Below are 23,891 nucleotides of genomic sequence, written 5' to 3' on the forward strand. Positions count from 1 at the left end.
TGCAAGAGTCTCCTCACGTTTCTCAAAGTCCTATTTAGCTCTGGATCAACGGGAATAAGCGGTGATTGCTTACTCTTTCGTGTCATGCAAAGTCAAACAAAGCTAAGAAAAACGTTAGCAATGACTATCGCAAGTTAAAAACAACATAAACAAAAATTAAGGTAAGAAAACTACTATACATATACACACATCTAGTCTCATTCAACAATAATACATTCAATGTGACTTTGCCTCCCCGGCAACGGCGCCAAAACTTGGTAGGCCGTCGTCGAGCCTACCAAAGATAATAATTCCTATCTTGGTCTCACTAACAATAGTAAGGGTAAGAAAGGGTCGAACCCAAGAGAGGCGTTGAATCAACCACCGAGTACTACCGTTTAAATAAGCTAAACGAATTCTAAATTGGGTTGGTTTTTAGTAACTTCTTCTAACACAATTCAACTAAGCTAAGAGGAGGTTAACAATATTAAGAGGAATCTAGGGCTTGGGTTATACCACTCAACTTCATCACAAATCACAATTAGCATGCAACAATCAAGGTAAATTAATGGGATAAATTAGGGGAAGTCATCTAAAGCACCCAACTACTCTCTCAAGCTAGAGGGATTACTTGAATCATGAATACGACCTACTCTCGTGGTTACATAGCATAAAACAAGTGTTAAAGCATAATCACGATGACATAAACATTCCCTTGACCGGTAATCCCTATTCTCATGGCATTTCGGGTCAATCAAGCATAAGGGAGCTAACTCAAGTTCATCTCTCGATCCTTCGTTGAGAAAGCTTGGATAAATAGTTCTAGCAATGGCCATATACAAGAACTAAGCAATTAAACCACTTAAGCTCAACTAATTAACATCCCACAACAACAAATTAGCACATGCAACAAGTAATTAGTGACTACATTGAGGGTTTTGCCCAAACCCTAGAATTTAGACTACTCACAATCCATGGGGGTTAAAGCAATTAAAGATTTCAAGCAATTCATGAACAAATTCAAACTAAGGATTAAGCTAATTAACAATCCAAAACATGCAAGAACTAGCAAATAATTAACAACAAAGTAAAGAGAAGTAGAAAAGATGAGTAAGAAATGGTTACTATGAAGCTTCAAGGTGAGCAACAATGGTGGATTTTGTCTTCTACAATGATTGAATTTGAATAATTCCAAGCTAATAATTGAGAACTAACTAATGATTTGAGAATTTAATGTTCTAAGACTACAAACTAAGAGAAAAGCTCTGAAAAACTGCCTCCCCCCCTTCTCAAATGAGCTCTAAAGGGGATTTATATGACCCCCAAATAAAAAGGACGGAGAAAACAAGGAAGGAGTTCGACTGCAGGTCTGCACGGACGTGCCAGATTGGCACGGACGTGCAAGGCTAAGCACGGCCGTGCCAAGTTTGGCACGGACGTGCAGAGGGGCAGAATTGAGGCAGAACGTACTGCTAAGAATCGAGCAGTTCCGCACGGACGTGCAGATATTGGCACGGACGTGCAGCTACATCTGCACGGACGTGCTTAATTTGGCACGTCCATGCAGCCTTGGCAGAATGTTCTGAGTTTCTGGAGCACTTCTGCACGGACGTGCAAAGTCTGGCACGGCCGTGCACCCTCTTCTGCACGGACGTGCCAGATTAAGCACGGCCGTGCAGGCCTTGGCAGCTTGCTGAAGCTTTCTGGAACCTCCTGCACGGACGTGCAAGGTCTGGCACGGCCGTGCAGGGTCTTCTAAACCCCTTTTTTCATCTTTTCTTCTATAATGCTCCTTTCCTTGGCTTCTTTCATCCATCTTCTTGCTTCTAACCTCGGCTTTGTATCCATGGGCTCCATTTGGTCGTTCTTTTGAACCTAGAATCTCAACAAAAAACACCAACAACCCGTGAAGCATAGGATACACAAAAATTGCATAATAATAGAGTAAAAATGAACCAAAACGCAATTTATATCAAGTAAACTAGGTTCAAAACACCCTAAAATCGTATCAAATAGCAAGTTATCAAATCCCCCCAAGCTAAGCTTTTGCTCGTCCTCGAGCAAAACAAAAATGTCAAACCAAAGGAGGAAAACAAATTGCTAATCATCAATCCAAGGAGAGGCAACAAGGGGGAAGCATACATAAACAAATCCGCATGGTGACAACCATCATCACTTTTAGCACAAGTGAGAAGCAATTTAAACCTCTATGTCGCCTTAGAGGACGAGTTTTTATCTCGTGAGGGTTTCCAATGAGTTTGCCCCACAACTCACGCAGACCACAAAAAACTATCAAACTACACAAGTTCCGATGTTATTATCACCCAAGTCAACTCATCGAGATATAAATCGCAAGCAAGACAAATGAGCGACTTTCAAGAATTACCAATCATACAAATGTGCACATGAGTTGGGGGTAAAGAGGAGGACTAAGCAAGATTGCACTAGGATACTTCTTTAGACCTTTTACTAGTTCATTAGAGCACACCTAGATATTCCAAAGTTTCAACAAGCCCTTTTTCGGTTATAAAATCTCAAAATGCTAGTCCACTTCCCAAAATGCACACCCAAGGCCCCTTAATTACACTCTAACTCGGGAATTTCATAAGAAACAATGCAACAAATTCGACAATGTGTGGGAGGCATCCACAAGTTGACCTCTAAAGAAGAAATTTTGATAATTTTCGAGAGTCTCCCTTTTTATTCATTGTTCTATGCTCTTCTTTTCTTCTTTTTTTTTTCAACTTTCAATGCTCTCGCCTCTTTTAACTGTGAGCGGCTCTTTCTTTTATTAAGAACATGTGACTTATTATGCCACTTATTACACATGATACAAATATAACCAATTCCCTAATAGAGTTTCATTTCGGGGAGGAAAGGAGGCACATTAAGGGCACAAGGGACCGCAATTCAATTCAAACATATCCTACTTGAGCGAATTAGACAATATCCTATACTGGGTGTGCAATTGAGCATTCATTGACTTTCATTTCATATACACTAATGCAATCAAGATTAATAGACCTCTAAATGACCCCATCTCTTGCATACACCCTTCTAAGAGAACTAGTACTCATCGCTCAAGAGTCAAGCAAGAAAAACATATAAGCATTGTCATTTGAGTCTCAACCTTGGGAATATTTTTTTTTCATTTTTCAATTTTTTCATCATTTTTTTTTTTTTTTTTTTGAAGAGAAAGCGAAAATATTCACATTACTAACTAGAGAGGGAACACTAATATTCACATGACAAGAGGTTTGGATTTCAAGGAAGCTAAATTGGATTAAGGGCCTTGGATATTAGGGAAATGAAACAACCAAAACAAACGCAACCAAACAAACCAACATGTCAAGAAGGCATGCAAATGACTCCCCCCAAGTTATCATAAACATTGTCCTCAATGTTAAGCAATAAAAGCTCATAAAAAAAAAGGAGAAAGAAGACTAACTCAAGGATCGGGTCTTCTTCGACGCTTGAACCTCCTTGGTACCTTTGTTCCTGTTGGTTGTTGTTGGAAGACATGCACTTTGTGCTGTTTTTTTTTTTCTTTTGTTTTTTCTTTTCTTCTTTTTTTTTTTAAGTTAAATCCACTACAAAAGTATTCGGGTTGCCTCCCGGAAGCGCTTCTTTAACGTCACTAGCTTGACGACATTGCGCTATCCAAAATTAGGGAGGGTCAAGGCACACCTTTTTGACCCATCTCATTGTTCCCACACACTTGCCATTTTCCTTAGGCAAAATAATCACATTGCTATCATCACTAGAAATGCAACCAAACATATTGTCTATCAACTTGATCTTGTTTTTCTTTTTCTTCTTGGCCCTCTCTTGCTTTTTCACCTCCGGAGCATGAGTCGATTCATCTTGTGACTCCTCCATGTCTTCTTTCAAAATATTAACCAAAACATCAACCCGATGAACTTGTTTAACCATGGGGTCATTCAACGTTTCCGGAAATGAGAAAGAGATTCTTTCATGCCCAACATGTAAGGTAAGCCGCCCTTGTTTCATGTCAATATTAACACCCGCGGTTTTCAAAAAGGGCCTACCCAATATGAGAGGAATTTTGAAATCCTCATCCATCTCCATGATTACAAAATCACAAGGTACAAGAACCTTCCCCACTTGAATTGGGATGTCCTTCAAGACTCCCAATGGGACTTTAACCGAGCGGTCGGCTAGTTGGATTGACATTTTGGTGGGGCTAATCTCCCCAAGATTTAATCTTTTTGCCATAGAGAGAGGCATAAGGCTAACACTAGCCCCAAGATCACACAAAGCATTTGTTGATTCAAGATCTCCAACCTTAACGGTATAGCAAAACTACCGGGGTCACCAAACTTCTCGGGAAGCTCATTTTGAGGAATAGCACTTATCTCCGTTGGAAGAGAGATAGAATCACTCTCCTCAAGCCTACTCTTGTTAGAAAGAATATTTTTCAAAAACTTTGCATATGTAGGCATTTGAGACAAAGCATGGAGAAGTGGAATGTTTGATTGAAGTCCTTCCATTTCATCAAGGAACTTAGAAAGTTTCTCATTTAGCTTCTTCTCTATCATTCTATGAGGGAATGGAATATGAGGCTCATATGCTCTCAATGGAGCTTGACTCTTCACTTCTCCCTCATCTCTCTTTGAGGCACCCTCATCACTCATTTTTGACCTTCCTCTCGCCTCCTCACTCACTTCATTTTCAAACTCACTTTCATCTACCCAACTATCTCCCTCATCTCCCTTTTTGGCAACATTTTCTCTCATAATTGGAGTTTCATACCCCCCTTCCATAATCAAGGTGATTGATTTCGCTTGCTCTTTTGGATTCATTACCGTTGTGCTTGGAAATTGACCACCGGGGTTAGAGGTGCACCCAACTTGTTGTGCAATTTGAGATAATTGACTTTCAATCATCTTATTGTGTGCTTGGAGTTGTTGAATTGAGCTACTAACTTCCCCATTGATCTTGATTTGTTGGGTCATGAAGGTTTCCAAAACGGATTCAATGTTGGATTTTGGAGGAGGAGGGGCTTGATTGTATTGGGGTCTTTGTTGGACATTGTCTCTTTGATTGGGGTGGCGATAGGGAGCTTGTTGTTGTGGAGGGGGTTGATTGTAAGGAGGAGCTTGGTTGTAATTGTTTTGAGGAGGGGGAGCTTGATTGGGTTGTTTCCACCCAAAATTTGGATGTTGTTTCCAACCTTGGTTAAAAGTTTGGGAGTAAGGATCATTCCTACCAAGTGAAGCCACATGCTCCGTTGTAGTGTTGCAATAGGAATGCCAAGTGGTCATTTCCTCCACAAGTCCACAAGACATGACTTGTGGGGAGGAGCTACCGGGCACATTGTTCACTTGATCTAGCTTTCGAGCTAACATATCAACCTTTGAGGCAATAAGATCTATTGCTTCAAGATCATGCTTACCGCCCTTCTTGGGTTGACCTTGCTTTTATCACCTCCATAAGCATAATGCTTAGCCACTTCCTCAATCATTTTGTAGGCCTCGTCAACCGATAGCTTTTTTAAGGCTACCTCCGGCTCCCGAATCAAGGTTGGCCCTTGAGGTAGGAGTAAGACCATCATAGAAGCTTTTGCACTATGATCCATGAGGTGAAACCGTGGTGAGGGCATGCTCTAGTATAATCTTTGAACCGCTCCCATGCTTCACTCAAAGTTTCATCAACCTCTTGGTTGAAGTTTGTGATCTTCCGTCTTAATTCAGCGGTTTTCTTGGGAGGGCAATACTTCCCAAGAAAAGCTCTAGTCACCTCATCCCAAGTACTCAACGATCCTCTTCAACCATTCTCAACCAATGCTTTGCTTTGTCTCGAAGGGAGAATTGAAAACATGTGCATCCGAATAAACTCTTCCGAAATGTTGTTTTGCTTGATAGTTGTACACAATTCAAGAAAGTTGTCCAAATGAGCAAAAGGACACTCATAAGGACTACCCCCAAATTGATCGCTTTGAATCATGCGGATGAGTTGAGGGTGAAAGCTCAAAGTTGTTTGCATTCGTGGTGGAAGACGTATGCCACTCCGAAGTTGGAATGCGTTGGGTGGTCATAGTCTCTTAACAATGGTTGAGGAGGATTCTCTCCCATGTTATCTTCTTCGTTAGCTCCAAAAACCTCTTCCGGATCGGAATCCGAATATACAATGGAAAACTCGGGTGTGCCTTGCAAGAGTCTCCTCACGTTTCTCAAAGTCCTATTTAGCTCTGGATCAACGGGAATAAGCGGTGATTGCTTACTCTTTCGTGTCATGCAAAGTCAAACAAAGCTAAGAAAAACGTTAGCAATGACTATCGCAAGTTAAACACACATAAACAAAAATTAAGGTAAGAAAACTACTATAACATATACACACATCTAGTCTCATTCAACAATAATACATTCAATGTGACTTTGCCTCCCCGGCAACGGCGCCAAAACTTGGTAGGGCCGTCGTCGAGCCTACCAAAGATAATAATTCCTATCTTGGTCTCACTAACAATAGTAAGGGTAAGAAAGGGTCGAAACCCAAGAGAGGCGTTTGAATCAACCACCGAGTACTACCGTTTAAATAAGCTAAACGAGTTCTAAATTGGGTTGGTTTTTAGTAACTTCTTCTAACACAATTCAACTAAGCTAAGAGGAGGTTAACAATATTAAGAGGAATCTAGGGCTTGGGTTATACCACTCAACTTCATCACAAAATCACAATTAGCATGCAACAATCAAGGTAAATTAAATGGGATAAATTAGGGGAAGTCATCTAAAGCACCCAACTACTCTCTCAAGCTAGAGGGATTACTTGAATCATGAATACGACCTACTCTCGTGGTTACATAGCATAAAACAAGTGTTAAAGCATAATCACGATGACATAAACATTCCCTTGACCGGTAATCCCTATTCTCATGGCATTTCGGGTCAATCAAGCATAAGGGAGCTAACTCAAGTTCATCTCTCGATCCTTCGTTGAGAAAGCTTGGATAAATAGTTCTAGCAATGGCCATATACAAGAACTAAGCAATTAAACCACTTAAGCTCAACTAATTAACATCCCACAACAACCAAATTAGCACATGCAACAAGTAATTAGTGACTACATTGAGGGTTTTGCCCAAACCCTAGATTTAGACTACTCACAATCCATGGGGGTTAAAGCAATTAAAGATTTCAAGCAATTCATGAACAAATTCAAACTAAGGATTAAGCTAATTAACAATCCAAAACATGCAAGAACTAGCAAATAATTAACAACAAAGTAAAGAGAAGTAGAAAAGATGAGTAAGAAATGGTTACTATGAAGCTTCAAGGTGAGCAACAATGGTGGATTTTGTCTTCTACAATGATTGAATTTGAATAATTCCAAAGCTAATAATTGAGAACTAACTAATGATTTGAGAATTTAATGTTCTAAGACTACAAACTAAGAGAAAAGCTCTGAAAAACTGCCTCCCCCCTTCTCTTTTTACAAATGAGCTCTAAAGGGGATTTATATGACCCCCAAATAAAAAGGACGGAGAAAACAAGGAAGGAGTTCGACTGCAGGTCTGCACGGACGTGCCAGATTTGGCACGGACGTGCAAGGCTAAGCACGGCCGTGCCAAGTTTGGCACGGACGTGCAGAGGGGCAGAATTGAGGCAGAACGTACTGCTAAGAATCGAGCAGTTCCGCACGGACGTGCAGATATTGGCACGGACGTGCAGCTACATCTGCACGGACGTGCTTAATTTGGCACGTCCATGCAGGCCTTGGCAGAATGTTCTGAGTTTCTGGAGCACTTCTGCACGGACGTGCAAAGTCTGGCACGGCCGTGCACCCTCTTCTGCACGGACGTGCCAGATTAAGCACGGCGTGCAGGCCTTGGCAGCTTGCTGAAGCTTTCTGGAACCTCCTGCACGGACGTGCAAGGTCTGGCACGGCCGTGCAGGGTCTTCTAAAACCCCTTTTTTCATCTTTTCTTCTATAATGCTCCTTTCCTTGGCTTCTTTCATCCATCTTCTTGCTTCTAACCTCGGCTTTGTATCCATGGGCTCCATTTGGTCGTTATTTTGAACCTAGAATCTCAACAAAAAACACCAACAACCCGTGAAGCATAGGATACACAAAAATTGCATAATAATAGAGTAAAAATGAACCAAAACGCAATTTATATCAAGTAAACTAGGTTCAAAAACACCCTAAAATCGTATCAAATAGCAAGTTATCAAATCCCCCCAAGCTAAGCTTTTGCTCGTCCTCGAGCAAAACAAAAATGTCAAACCAAAGGAGGAAAACAAATTGCTAATCATCAATCCAAGGAGAGGCAACAAGGGGAAGCATACATAAACAAATCCGCATGGTGACAACCATCATCACTTTTAGCACAAGTGAGAAGCAATTTAAACCTCTATGTCGCCTTAGAGGACGAGTTTTTATCTCGTGAGGGTTTCCAATGAGTTTGCCCCACAACTCACGCAGACCACAACAAAACTATCAAACTACACAAGTTCCGATGTTATTATCACCCAAGTCAACTCATCGAGATATGAATCGCAAGCAAGAAAAATGAGCGACTTTCAAGAATTACCAATCATACAAATGTGCACATGAGTTGGGGGTAAAGAGGAGGACTAAGCAAGATTGCACTAGGATACTTCTTTAGACCTTTTACTAGTTCATTAGAGCACACCTAGATATTCCAAAGTTTCAACAAGCCCTTTTTCGGTTATAAAATCTCAAAATGCTAGTCCACCTCCCAAAATGCACACCCAAGGCCCCTTAATTACACTCTAACTCGGGAATTTCACAAGAAACAATAAGCAACAAATTCGACAATGTGTGGGAGGCATCCACAAGTTGACCTCTAAAGAAAAGAAGATTTTGATAATTTTCGAGAGTCTCCCTTTTTAATCATTGTTCTATGCTCTTCTTTTCTTCTTTTTTTTTTCAACTTTCAATGCTCTCGCCTCTTTTAACTGTGAGCGGCTCTTTCTTTTATTAAGAACATGTGACTTATTATGCCACTTATTACACATGATACAAATATAACCAATTCCCTAATAGAGTTTCATTTCGGGGAGGAAAGGAGGCACATTAAGGGCACAAGGGACCGCAATTCAATTCAAACATATCCTACTTGAGCGAATTAGACAATATCCTATACTGGGTGTGCAATTGAGCATTCATTGACTTTCATTTCATATACACTAATGCAATCAAGATTAATAGACCTCTAAATGACCCCATCTCTTGCATACACCCTTCTAAGAGAACTAGTACTCATCGCTCAAGAGTCAAGCAAGAAAAACATATAAGCATTGTCATTTGAGTCTCAACCTTGGGAATATTTTTTTTTTTCCATTTTTCAATTTTTTCATCATTTTTTTTTTTTTTTTTTTGAAGAGAAAGCGAAAATATTCACATTACTAACTAGAGAGGGAACACTAATATTCACATGACAAGAGGTTTGGATTTCAAGGAAGCTAAATTGGATTAAGGGCCTTGGATATTAGGGAAATGAAACAACCAAAACAAACGCAACCAAACAAACCAACATGTCAAGAAGGCATGCAAATGACTCCCCCAAGTTATCATAAACATTGTCCTCAATGTTAAGCAATAAAAGCTCATAAAAAAAAAAAAAGGAGAAAGAAGACTAACTCAAGGATCGGGTCTTCTTCGACGCTTGAACCTCCTTGGTACCTTTGTTCCTGTTGGTTGTTGTTGGAAGACATGTACTTTGTGCTGTTTTTTTTTTTCTTTTGTTTTTTTCTTTTCTTCTTTTTTTTTTAAGTTAATCCACTACAAAAGTATTCGGGTTGCCTCCCGGAAGCGCTTCTTTAACGTCACTAGCTTGACGACATTGCGCTATCCAAAATTAGGAGGGTCAAGGCACACCTTTTTTGACCCATCTCATTGTTCCCACACACTTGCCATTTTCCTTAGGCAAAATAATCACATTGCTATCATCACTAGAAATGCAACCAAACATATTGTCTATCAACTTGATCTTGTTTTTCTTTTTCTTCTTGGCCCTCTCTTGCTTTTTCACCTCCGGAGCATGAGTCGATTCATCTTGTGACTCCTCCATGTCTTCTTTCAAAATATTAACCAAAACATCAACCCGATGAACTTGTTTAACCATGGGGTCATTCAACGTTTCCGGAAATGAGAAAGAGATTCTTTCATGCCCAACATGTAAGGTAAGCCGCCCTTGTTTCATGTCAATATTAACACCCGCGGTTTTCAAAAAGAGCCTACCCAATATGAGAGGAATTTTGAAATCCTCATCCATCTCCATGATTACAAAATCACAAGGTACAAGAACCTTCCCCACTTGAATTGGGATGTCCTTCAAGACTCCCAATGGGACTTTAACCGAGCGGTCGGCTAGTTGGATTGACATTTTGGTGGGGCTAATCTCCCCAAGATTTAATCTTTTTGCCATAGAGAGAGGCATAAGGCTAACACTAGCCCCAAGATCACACAAAGCATTTGTTGATTCAAGATCTCCAACCTTAACTGGTATAGCAAAACTACCGGGGTCACCAAACTTCTCGGGAAGCTCATTTTGAGGAATAGCACTTATCTCCGTTGGAAGAGAGATAGAATCACTCTCCTCAAGCCTACTCTTGTTAGAAAGAATATTTTTCAAAAACTTTGCATATGTAGGCATTTGAGACAAAGCATGGAGAAGTGGAATGTTTGATTGAAGTCCTTCCATTTCATCAAGGAACTTAGAAAGTTTCTCATTTAGCTTCTTCTCTATCATTCTATGAGGGAATGGAATATGAGGCTCATATGCTCTCAATGGAGCTTGACTCTTCACTTCTCCCTCATCTCTCTTTGAGGCACCCTCATCACTCATTTTTGACCTTCCTCTCGCCTCCTCACTCACTTCATTTTCAAACTCACTTTCATCTACCCAACTATCTCCCTCATCTCCCTTTTTGGCAACATTTTCTCTCATAATTGGAGTTTCATACCCCCCTTCCATAATCAAGGTGATTGATTTCGCTTGCTCTTTTGGATTCATTACCGTTGTGCTTGGAAATTGACCACCGGGGTTAGAGGTGCACCCAACTTGTTGTGCAATTTGAGATAATTGACTTTCAATCATCTTATTGTGTGCTTGGAGTTGTTGAATTGAGCTACTAACTTCCCCATTGATCTTGATTTGTTGGGTCATGAAGGTTTCCAAAACGGATTCAATGTTGGATTTTGGAGGAGGAGGGGCTTGATTGTATTGGGGTCTTTGTTGGACATTGTCTCTTTGATTGGGGTGGCGATAGGGAGCTTGTTGTTGTGGAGGGGGTTGATTGTAAGGAGGAGCTTGGTTGTAATTGTTTTGAGGAGGGGGAGCTTGATTGGGTTGTTTCCACCCAAAATTTGGATGTTGTTTCCAACCTTGGTTAAAAGTTTGGGAGTAAGGATCATTCCTACCAAGTGAAGCCACATGCTCCGTTGTAGTGTTGCAATAGGATGCCAAGTGGTCATTTCCTCCACAAGTCTCACAAGACATGACTTGTGGGGAGGAGCTACCGGGCACATTGTTCACTTGATCTAGCTTTCGAGCTAACATATCAACCTTTGAGGCAATAAGATCTATTGCTTCAAGATCATGCTTACCGCCCTTCTTGGGTTGACCTTGCCTTTTATCACCTCCATAAGCATAATGCTTAGCCACTTCCTCAATCATTTTGTAGGCCTCGTCAACCGATAGCTTTTTAAGGCTACCTCCGGCTCCCGAATCAAGGTTGGCCCTTGAGGTAGGAGTAAGACCATCATAGAAGCTTTGCACTATGATCCATGAGGTGAAACCGTGGTGAGGGCATGCTCTAGTATAATCTTTGAACCGCTCCCATGCTTCACTCAAAGTTTCATCAACCTCTTGGTTGAAGTTTGTGATCTTCCGTCTTAATTCAGCGGTTTTCTTGGGAGGGCAATACTTCCCAAGAAAAGCTCTAGTCACCTCATCCCAAGTACTCAACGATCCCTCTTCAACCATTCTCAACCAATGCTTTGCTTTGTCTCGAAGGGAGAATTGAAACATGTGCATCCGAATAAACTCTTCCGAAATGTTGTTTTGCTTGATAGTTGTACACAATTCAAGAAAGTTGTCCAAATGAGCAAAAGGACACTCATAAGGACTACCCCCAAATTGATCGCTTTGAATCATGCGGATGAGTTGAGGTGAAAGCTCAAAGTTGTTTGCATTCGTGGTGGGAAGACGTATGCCACTCCGAAGTTGGAATGCGTTGGGGTGGTCATAGTCTCTTAACAATGGTTGAGGAGGATTCTCTCCATGTTATCTTCTTCGTTAGCTCCAAAAACCTCTTCCGGATCGGAATCCGAATATACAATGGAAAACTCGGGTGTGCCTTGCAAGAGTCTCCTCACGTTTCTCAAAGTCCTATTTAGCTCTGGATCAACGGGAATAAGCGGTGATTGCTTACTCTTTCGTGTCATGCAAAGTCAAACAAAGCTAAGAAAAACGTTAGCAATGACTATCGCAAGTTAAACACACATAAACAAAAATTAAGGTAAGAAAACTACTATACATATACACACATCTAGTCTCATTCAACAATAATACATTCAATGTGACTTTGCCTCCCCGGCAACGGCGCCAAAACTTGGTAGGCCGTCGTCGAGCCTACCAAAGATAATAATTCCTATCTTGGTCTCACTAACAATAGTAAGGGTAAGAAAGGGTCGAACCCAAGAGAGGCGTTGAATCAACCACCGAGTACTACCGTTTAAATAAGCTAAACGAGTTCTAAATTGGGTTGGTTTTTAGTAACTTCTTCTAACACAATTCAACTAAGCTAAGAGGAGGTTAACAATATTAAGAGGAATCTAGGGCTTGGGTTATACCACTCAACTTCATCACAAATCACAATTAGCATGCAACAATCAAGGTAAATTAATGGGATAAATTAGGGGAAGTCATCTAAAGCACCCAACTACTCTCTCAAGCTAGAGGGATTACTTGAATCATGAATACGACCTACTCTCGTGGTTACATAGCATAAAACAAGTGTTAAAGCATAATCACGATGACATAAACATTCCCTTGACCGGTAATCCCTATTCTCATGGCATTTCGGGTCAATCAAGCATAAGGGAGCTAACTCAAGTTCATCTCTCGATCCTTCGTTGAGAAAGCTTGGATAAATAGTTCTAGCAATGGCCATATACAAGAACTAAGCAATTAAACCACTTAAGCTCAACTAATTAACATCCCACAACAACCAAATTAGCACATGCAACAAGTAATTAGTGACTACATTGAGGGTTTTGCCCAAACCCTAGAATTTAGACTACTCACAATCCATGGGGGTTAAAGCAATTAAAGATTTCAAGCAATTCATGAACAAATTCAAACTAAGGATTAAGCTAATTAACAATCCAAAACATGCAAGAACTAGCAAATAATTAACAACAAAGTAAAGAGAAGTAGAAAAGATGAGTAAGAAATGGTTACTATGAAGCTTCAAGGTGAGCAACAATGGTGGATTTTGTCTTCTACAATGATTGAATTTGAATAATTCCAAGCTAATAATTGAGAACTAACTAATGATTTGAGAATTTAATGTTCTAAGACTACAAACTAAGAGAAAAGCTCTGAAAAACTGCCTCCCCCCCTTCTCTTTTTACAAATGAGCTCTAAAGGGGGATTTATATGACCCCCAAATAAAAAGGACGGAGAAAACAAGGAAGGAGTTCGACTGCAGGTCTGCACGGACGTGCCAGATTTGGCACGGACGTGCAAGGCTAAGCACGGCCGTGCCAAGTTTGGCACGGACGTGCAGAGGGGCAGAATTGAGGCAGAACGTACTGCTAAGAATCGAGCAGTTCCGCACGGACGTGCAGATATTGGCACGGACGTGCAGCTACATCTGCACGGACGTGCTTAATTTGGCACGTCCATGCAGGCCTTGGCAGAATGTTCTGAGTTTCTGGAGCACTTCTGCACGGACGTGCAAAGTCTGGCACGGCCGTGCACCCTCTTCTGCACGGACGTGCCAGATTAAGCACGGCCGTGCAGGCCTTGGCAGCTTGCTGAAGCTTTCTGGAACCTCCTGCACGGACGTGCAAGGTCTGGCACGGCCGTGCAGGGTCTTCTAAAACCCCTTTTTTCATCTTTTCTTCTATAATGCTCCTTTCCTTGGCTTCTTTCATCCATCTTCTTGCTTCTAACCTCGGCTTTGTATCCATGGGCTCCATTTGGTCGTTATTTTGAACCTAGAATCTCAACAAAAAACACCAACAACCCGTGAAGCATAGGATACACAAAAATTGCATAATAATAGAGTAAAAATGAACCAAAACGCAATTTATATCAAGTAAACTAGGTTCAAAACACCCTAAAATCGTATCAAATAGCAAGTTATCAAATCCCCCCAAGCTAAGCTTTTGCTCGTCCTCGAGCAAAACAAAAATGTCAAACCAAAGGAGGAAAACAAATTGCTAATCATCAATCCAAGGAGAGGCAACAAGGGGGAAGCATACATAAACAAATCCGCATGGTGACAACCATCATCACTTTTAGCACAAGTGAGAAGCAATTTAAACCTCTATGTCGCCTTAGAGGACGAGTTTTTATCTCGTGAGGGTTTCCAATGAGTTTGCCCCACAACTCACGCAGACCACAACAAAACTATCAAACTACACAAGTTCCGATGTTATTATCACCCAAGTCAACTCATCGAGATATGAATCGCAAGCAAGACAAATGAGCGACTTTCAAGAATTACCAATCATACAAATGTGCACATGAGTTGGGGGTAAAGAGGAGGACTAAGTAAGGTTGCACTAGGATACTTCTTTAGACCTTTTACTAGTTCATTAGAGCACACCTAGATATTCCAAAGTTTCAACAAGCCCTTTTTCGGTTATAAAATCTCAAAATGCTAGTCCACCTCCCAAAATGCACACCCAAGGCCCCTTAATTACACTCTAACTCGGGAATTTCACAAGAAACAATAAGCAACAAATTCGACAATGTGTGGGAGGCATCCACAAGTTGACCTCTAAAGAAAAGAAGATTTTGATAATTTTCGAGAGTCTCCCTTTTTAATCATTGTTCTATGCTCTTCTTTTCTTCTTTTTTTTTTTTCAACTTTCAATGCTCTCGCCTCTTTTAACTGTGAGCGGCTCTTTCTTTTATTAAGAACATGTGACTTATTATGCCACTTATTACACATGATACAAATATAACCAATTCCCTAATAGAGTTTCATTTCGGGGAGGAAAGGAGGCACATTAAGGGCACAAGGGACCGCAATTCAATTCAAACATATCCTACTTGAGCGAATTAGACAATATCCTATACTGGGTGTGCAATTGAGCATTCATTGACTTTCATTTCATATACACTAATGCAATCAAGATTAATAGACCTATAAATGACCCCATCTCTTGCATACACCCTTCTAAGAGAACTAGTACTCATCGCTCAAGAGTCAAGCAAGAAAAACATATAAGCATTGTCATTTTGAGTCTCAACCTTGGGAATATTTTTTTCTTTTCATTTTTCAATTTTTTCATCATTTTTTTTTTTTTTTTGAAGAGAAAGCGAAAATATTCACATTACTAACTAGAGAGGGAACACTAATATTCACATGACAAGAGGTTTGGATTTCAAGGAAGCTAAATTGGATTAAGGGCCTTGGATATTAGGGAAATGAAACAACCAAAACAAACGCAACCAAACAAACCAACATGTCAAGAAGGCATGCAAATGACTCCCCCCAAGTTATCATAAACATTGTCCTCAATGTTAAGCAATAAAAGCTCATAAAAAAAAAAAGGAGAAAGAAGACTAACTCAAGGATCGGGTCTTCTTCGACGCTTGAACCTCCTTGGTACCTTTGTTCCTGTTGGTTGTTGTTGGAAGACATGTACTTTGTGCTGTTTTTTTTTTTTCTTTTGTTTTTTTCTTTTCTTCTTTTTTTTTAAGTTAATCCACTACAAAAGTATTCGGGTTGCCTCCCGGAAGCGCTTATTTAACGTCACTAGCTTGACGACATTGCGCTATCCAAAATTAGGGAGGGTCAAGGCACACCTTTTTTGACCCATCTCATTGTTCCCACACACTTGCCATTTTCCTTAGGCAAAATAATCACATTGCTATCATCACTAGAAATGCAACCAAACATATTGTCTATCAACTTGATCTTGTTTTTCTTTTTCTTCTTGGCCCTCTCTTGCTTTTTCACCTCCGGAGCATGAGTCGATTCATCTTGTGACTCCTCCATGTCTTCTTTCAAAATATTAACCAAAACATCAACCCGATGAACTTGTTTAACCATGGGGTCATTCAACGTTTCCGGAAATGAGAAAGAGATTCTTTCATGCCCAACATGTAAGGTAAGCCGCCCTTGTTTCATGTCAATATTAACACCCGCGGTTTTCAAAAAGGGCCTACCCAATATGAGAGGAATTTTGAAATCCTCATCCATCTCCATGATTACAAAATCACAAGGTACAAGAACCTTCCCCACTTGAATTGGGATGTCCTTCAAGACTCCCAATGGGACTTTAACCGAGCGGTCGGCTAGTTGGATTGACATTTTGGTGGGGCTAATCTCCCCAAGATTTAATCTTTTTGCCATAGAGAGAGGCATAAGGCTAACACTAGCCCCAAGATCACACAAAGCATTTGTTGATTCAAGATCTCCAACCTTAACTGGTATAGCAAAACTACCGGGGTCACCAAACTTCTCGGGAAGCTCATTTTGAGGAATAGCACTTATCTCCGTTGGAAGAGAGATAGAATCACTCTCCTCAAGCCTACTCTTGTTAGAAAGAATATTTTTCAAAAACTTTGCATATGTAGGCATTTGAGACAAAGCATGGAGAAGTGGAATGTTTGATTGAAGTCCTTCCATTTCATCAAGGAACTTAGAAAGTTTCTCATTTAGCTTCTTCTCTATCATTCTATGAGGGAATGGAATATGAGGCTCATATGCTCTCAATGGAGCTTGACTCTTCACTTCTCCCTCATCTCTCTTTGAGGCACCCTCATCACTCATTTTTGACCTTCCTCTCGCCTCCTCACTCACTTCATTTTCAAACTCACTTTCATCTACCCAACTATCTCCCTCATCTCCCTTTTTGGCAACATTTTCTCTCATAATTGGAGTTTCATACCCCCCTTCCATAATCAAGGTGATTGATTTCGCTTGCTCTTTTGGATTCATTACCGTTGTGCTTGGAAATTGACCACCGGGGTTAGAGGTGCACCCAACTTGTTGTGCAATTTGAGATAATTGACTTTCAATCATCTTATTGTGTGCTTGGAGTTGTTGAATTGAGCTACTAACTTCCCCATTGATCTTGATTTGTTGGGTCATGAAGGTTTCCAAAACGGATTCAATGTTGGATTTTGGAGGAGGAGGGGCTTGATTGTATTGGGGTCTTTGTTGGACATTGTCTCTTTGATTGGGGTGGCGATAGGGAGCTTGTTGTTGTGGAGGGGGTTGATTGTAAGGAGGAGCTTGGTTGTAATTGTTTTGAGGAGGGGGAGCTTGATTGGGTTGTTTCCACCCAAAATTTGGATGTTGTTTCCAACCTTGGTTAAAAGTTTGGGAGTAAGGATCATTCCTACCAAGTGAAGCCACATGCTCCGTTGTAGTGTTGCAATAGGATGCCAAGTGGTCATTTCCTCCACAAGTCTCACAAGACATGACTTGTGGGGAGGAGCTACCGGGCACATTGTTCACTTGATCTAGCTTTCGAGCTAACATATCAACCTTTGAAGCAATAAGATCTATTGCTTCAAGATCATGCTTACCGCCCTTCTTGGGTTGACCTTGCCTTTTATCACCTCCATAAGCATAATGCTTAGCCACTTCCTCAATCATTTTGTAGGCCTCGTCAACCGATAGCTTTTTAAGGCTACCTCCGGCTCCCGAATTAAGGTTGGCCCTTGAGGTAGGAGTAAGACCATCATAGAAGCTTTGCACTATGATCCATGAGGTGAAACCGTGGTGAGGGCATGCTCTAGTATAATCTTTGAACCGCTCCCATGCTTCACTCAAAGTTTCATCAACCTCTTGGTTGAAGTTTGTGATCTTCCGTCTTAATTCAGCGGTTTTCTTGGGAGGGCAATACTTCCCAAGAAAAGCTCTAGTCACCTCATCCCAAGTACTCAACGATCCCTCTTCAACCATTCTCAACCAATGCTTTGCTTTGTCTCGAAGGGAGAATTGAAACATGTGCATCCGAATAAACTCTTCCGAAATGTTGTTTTGCTTGATAGTTGTACACAATTCAAGAAAGTTGTCCAAATGAGCAAAAGGACACTCATAAGGACTACCCCCAAATTGATCGCTTTGAATCATGCGGATGAGTTGAGGTGAAAGCTCAAAGTTGTTTGCATTCGTGGTGGGAAGACGTATGCCACTCCGAAGTTGGAATGCGTTGGGGTGGTCATAGTCTCTTAACAATGGTTGAGGAGGATTCTCTCCCATGTTATCTTCTTCGTTAGCTCCAAAAACCTCTTCCGGATCGGAATCCGAATATACAATGGAAAACTCGGGTGTGCCTTGCAAGAGTCTCCTCACGTTTCTCAAAGTCCTATTTAGCTCTGGATCAACGGGAATAAGCGGTGATTGCTTACTCTTTCGTGTCATGCAAAGTCAAACAAAGCTAAGAAAAACGTTAGCAATGACTATCGCAAGTTAAACACACATAAACAAAAATTAAGGTAAGAAAACTACTATACATATACACACATCTAGTCTCATTCAACAATAATACATTCAATGTGACTTTGCCTCCCCGGCAACGGCGCCAAAACTTGGTAGGCCGTCGTCGAGCCTACCAAAGATAATAATTCCTATCTTGGTCTCACTAACAATAGTAAGGGTAAGAAAGGGTCGAACCCAAGAGAGGCGTTGAATCAACCACCGAGTACTACCGTTTAAATAAGCTAAACGAGTTCTAAATTGGGTTGGTTTTTAGTAACTTCTTCTAACACAATTCAACTAAGCTAAGAGGAGGTTAACAATATTAAGAGGAATCTAGGGCTTGGGTTATACCACTCAACTTCATCACAAATCACAATTAGCATGCAACAATCAAGGTAAATTAATGGGATAAATTAGGGGAAGTCATCTAAAGCACCCAACTACTCTCTCAAGCTAGAGGGATTACTTGAATCATGAATACGACCTACTCTCGTGGTTACATAGCATAAAACAAGTGTTAAAGCATAATCACGATGACATAAACATTCCCTTGACCGGTAATCCCTATTCTCATGGCATTTCGGGTCAATCAAGCATAAGGGAGCTAACTCAAGTTCATCTCTCGATCCTTCGTTGAGAAAGCTTGGATAAATAGTTCTAGCAATGGCCATATACAAGAACTAAGCAATTAAACCACTTAAGCTCAACTAATTAACATCCACAACAACCAAATTAGCACATGCAACAAGTAATTAGTGACTACATTGAGGGTTTTGCCCAAACCCTAGAATTTAGACTACTCACAATCCATGGGGGTTAAAGCAATTAAAGATTTCAAGCAATTCATGAACAAATTCAAACTAAGGATTAAGCTAATTAACAATCCAAAACATGCAAGAACTAGCAAATAATTAACAACAAAGTAAAGAGAAGTAGAAAAGATGAGTAAGAAATGGTTACTATGAAGCTTCAAGGTGAGCAACAATGGTGGATTTTGTCTTCTACAATGATTGAATTTGAATAATTCCAAGCTAATAATTGAGAACTAACTAATGATTTGAGAATTTAATGTTCTAAGACTACAAACTAAGAGAAAAGCTCTGAAAAAACTGCCTCCCCCCCTTCTCTTTTTACAAATGAGCTCTAAAGGGGGATTTATATGACCCCCAAATAAAAAGGACGGAGAAAACAAGGAAGGAGTTCGACTGCAGGTCTGCACGGACGTGCCAGATTTGGCACGGACGTGCAAGGCTAAGCACGGCCGTGCCAAGTTTGGCACGGACGTGCAGAGGGGGCAGAATTGAGGCAGAACGTACTGCTAAGAATCGAGCAGTTCCGCACGGACGTGCAGATATTGGCACGGACGTGCAGCTACATCTGCACGGACGTGCTTAATTTGGCACGTCCATGCAGGCCTTGGCAGAATGTTCTGAGTTTCTGGAGCACTTCTGCACGGACGTGCAAAGTCTGGCACGGCCGTGCACCCTCTTCTGCACGGACGTGCCAGATTAAGCACGGCCGTGCAGGCCTTGGCAGCTTGCTGAAGCTTTCTGGAACCTCCTGCACGGACGTGCAAGGTCTGGCACGGCCGTGCAGGGTCTTCTAAAACCCCTTTTTTCATCTTTTCTTCTATAATGCTCCTTTCCTTGGCTTCTTTCATCCATCTTCTTGCTTCTAACCTCGGCTTTGTATCCATGGGCTCCATTTGGTCGTTCTTTTGAACCTAGAATCTCAACAAAAAACACCAACAACCCGTGAAGCATAGGATACACAAAAATTGCATAATAATAGAGTAAAAATGAACCAAAACGCAATTTATATCAAGTAAACTAGGTTCAAAACACCCTAAAATCGTATCAAATAGCAAGTTATCAGTAACAAATTAATCTTTACACCAATCATATACCTTTGTCTTTAAGCGCACCTTGCATAATTAGAGCACAAATAATACTTGCATTATAAACTAGTGCACATCATTTAAAATTCACAATGTATAACCAAACAATTTAACCCAGTCAATCCTATACATGATACTAAGTTCTCGATCCGTCCTTAAACATGCACCTACAAGCAAGGTTTCGTAACTTGTACGTACCTTGAATAAACGAATTGGTATGCCACTTTACTAACTAGAAATCACCTTCAATGAAATCCTCTCCTAAACCAAACAATAACATCTCAATCAATACCCAATCAATCAAATTTACAGCAATACTAACTTACTTTAAAACCTTCAAAATCCAAATCAAACAACACTTTAAAACCTTCCCTTTTGTTAAAATTAAAGACTTATATATAGTTCTTTGAATTTTCTTCATAAAAACCTTAAAATACACTCTTATACATGAAATTAAAGCAAGTTTAAAGTTTAATAAAAATCTGAAAATTATTTTAAAACCCCTAATAATCTCCCCTTTTAATGGGTGATTAAACCCTCTTTATAAAACATCAAAAGTAATACTTAGAAACTATTTTCAGCACTTAAAACTTCAATAAAACATATATTTATGCTTAATTAACTTTAAACATAATTAATTTTATTAATCAAACTCAAGGAAAATATTTTAAGTATAAAAAAACTTCGTTAAAATAAAAAACTGCCCGAAAATCATATTTAGAGGCTGAATTTGGCCACGAGAGTCTTTCTTAAAATGTTGTTTCCACATGAAAAACACTACTTTTTTTTTATCAAAATCGGATGAGTTCAGAACCTGATCGGGATTAAAACGGGATTTATATTAACGAACGGAAATCTAAAAAATTAAAACACGAATTTACATGTTCAAAATAATCTGGAATTAAGTTAAACTAATCATTAATTATAATCACCAAAATTTCAAAACATCATTACTACAAAAGCCCTAAATCAATTGTTCATAAAAACCCTAAAATCATGATTTTCAATAATTAAAAACCCTAGGTTATAAAATTTACAAAATCTGAAAATTTTGACATTTATAAAATCTGAAATTATAAAGTTTAATCGTCAAAATACAACTTGATACTAATTAAATTAATTTCAAACAATAAAATCAAAACCCATAAATCAATAATTATAATCATACAAATTAATAAAACTAAGGCGAAAGAAAATAAGACTAACCTTTTTGTGTGGGAAATTTTTGGGGATTCATGGGGTATTTATAGGAGAGAATGTTGTAGGGTAAATAGAAAGATTGTGCCTCATAAAATTAATGGGTCAATTAAGTAAACAAATGGGTTAGACTTGTTTGATTGGACATAAATTGTAAAATAAAGGTGCATAAAATAATTTGTTCAAATAACTTTCGACCCAGATTAATAATTTGAAACTTTTGAAATTAAATTATGAAAAATAACAAATAAATATTATAAATAAAATAAATTTTCATTTATAAAATATTTAAAAATACGGGGGATTACATATTTTGACCCTTTTGACTGATTATTTTTCCCGATTTTTGTCTTTAAAAACCCTCTCCTAACTCGAAACCGGGCCAAGGGTAGCCTCAAAAATGGATGGATTCGGGTAGCATTTTGCTTTCAAAACCCAACTCACAAGTGAATGCTCATTAGTAGCTAAACGCCAAATTTGTTTTCCAAGGAGAGCTGCATTAAAAATCCCCAAATCCCTAAACCCCATGCCCCCAAGGAACTTCGGTTGACATAAAGCATCCCAACTCTTCCAATGAATCTTCCTACCTTTCTCATTCGACCCCACCAAAACCGAGCCATCATACTATGAATCTCTTGAATCAAACCACTCAGGAATCTATACACCCCCATGAGATATGTTGGGATTGCTTGAATAACTGACTTTAGGAGATCTTCTTTCCCAGCCCTTGACAAAAGTTTCTCTTTCCAACCTTGAACCTTCTTCCATATTCGATCCTTCACAAATGCAAAAACTGCTTTCTTCGATATCCCTATCTCAATCGGCAAACTAAGATATTTCACATGATTTTCAACCATTGCCATTCCAAATACAGAGCTAAAAGTGATCCTGGATGGCAAAGGGACCCCTTTACTAAAATAAACTTTCGACTTCTCCAAATTAATTTTTTGCCCAGAAGTTGCTTCGTATTTGTTGAGGATATCAACAATGACTAAACAAACCTGTGGAGTAGCTCTAGTAAAAAGGAGACTATCATTTGCAAAGAACAAATGTGTAATCTCGAGGCCATTTCTGCTAGCTCGTACACCATGGATCAATTTTCTCTCCAAAGTCAACTGCAACATTCTAGCTAGATAGATGAGATATAGGAATAAACATTGTAATTTTTCTTATTTATATATATATTTTTTTTTAAAAAGACGTTTTTTAAAAAAAAAAATTAAAAAACCTGAAATACACTATTTTCCAATAGTATTTCATAATTCGTTTATTAGAAAATGTACAAAAAAGAATCATTGCTAGAAAAAAAAAGATACAATAAATATATTCATGATATTCCATAAGATGTATGTCAATGTCTAATTTTGTAATACAAGTAATGTGAGAGGAGTATTAATATTTTAGTCCTCGTAATATGAAGTATTATGAGAGTGAGGGATAGCTCAAGTGATTAGAGCTTTCATCTCAGTTCCAAGAGATCCTGTCATCGAAAAGTAAGGGATCTGCACCTTGAAAGTCACTCTGGTGAATAAATAGAGTATTTAAAGTTGGAAGGTGCAATCCTTACCTAACTTGGTAAGTGGATAAATAAAGTACAGTTATAACTTTTAACTCTGTGTATACTTTGTATAAATAGATAAATATTTCATGCATATCACTAGTATATAAAGCAAATCTTGCAGACAGGTCACGAGACAACGACACTTGACGTTTCATTTTTCGGCCACGTGTCGAGCTACGTAGGCGATAAATAGATATTCTTATGATTAGATTAAATGTATCGTTAGATAGATCGGATAGATTAGTTTAGGATTAAAAAAAACTATACATAAATTTGTTTATAATTATTTTGGAAAAAAAAAATCTTTTTATTGACAATAGAATTTAACTTATAGCAACACAATTAATGTGAATATTCAATTAGCAATGGAATATTACTCGTATACGAATAACCACGTAATTATTATTATAAACTAGTTTTATCTCATGCAAATGCACAGATTCATATATAAAAGTCAATTAAATTAACTGAATTATATATACCTTTTTTTTAAAAAAAAATTGAATTCATTTAATGGCTACCCTTAAAATTCTCCTGCTAAATATTCCCTCTATCCCTTAAAAACAAAGCCTTTTTCAAACATTTACTACTCACA

General features: G+C 39.3%; 1 protein-coding gene across 1 annotated transcript; it reads right to left on the minus strand.

Annotated features, from left to right (window-relative positions):
* Positions 1-9,829: 9,829 nt before the first annotated feature.
* LOC110696252 lies at positions 9,830-11,950 on the minus strand. The gene is made up of 2 exons (XM_021873531.1): positions 10,431-11,950; positions 9,830-10,379 (listed from the first exon to the last, which is right to left on the minus strand). The coding sequence occupies exons 1-2, from the start codon at positions 11,948-11,950 to the stop codon at positions 9,830-9,832; spliced, it is 2,070 nt and encodes a 689-aa protein (XP_021729223.1).
* Between the last annotated feature and the right edge of the window lie 11,941 nt (positions 11,951-23,891).

Source organism: Chenopodium quinoa, unplaced genomic scaffold, assembly GCF_001683475.1.
Source record: "Chenopodium quinoa cultivar QQ74 unplaced genomic scaffold, ASM168347v1, whole genome shotgun sequence".
Classification (NCBI taxonomy): domain Eukaryota; kingdom Viridiplantae; phylum Streptophyta; class Magnoliopsida; order Caryophyllales; family Amaranthaceae; genus Chenopodium; species Chenopodium quinoa.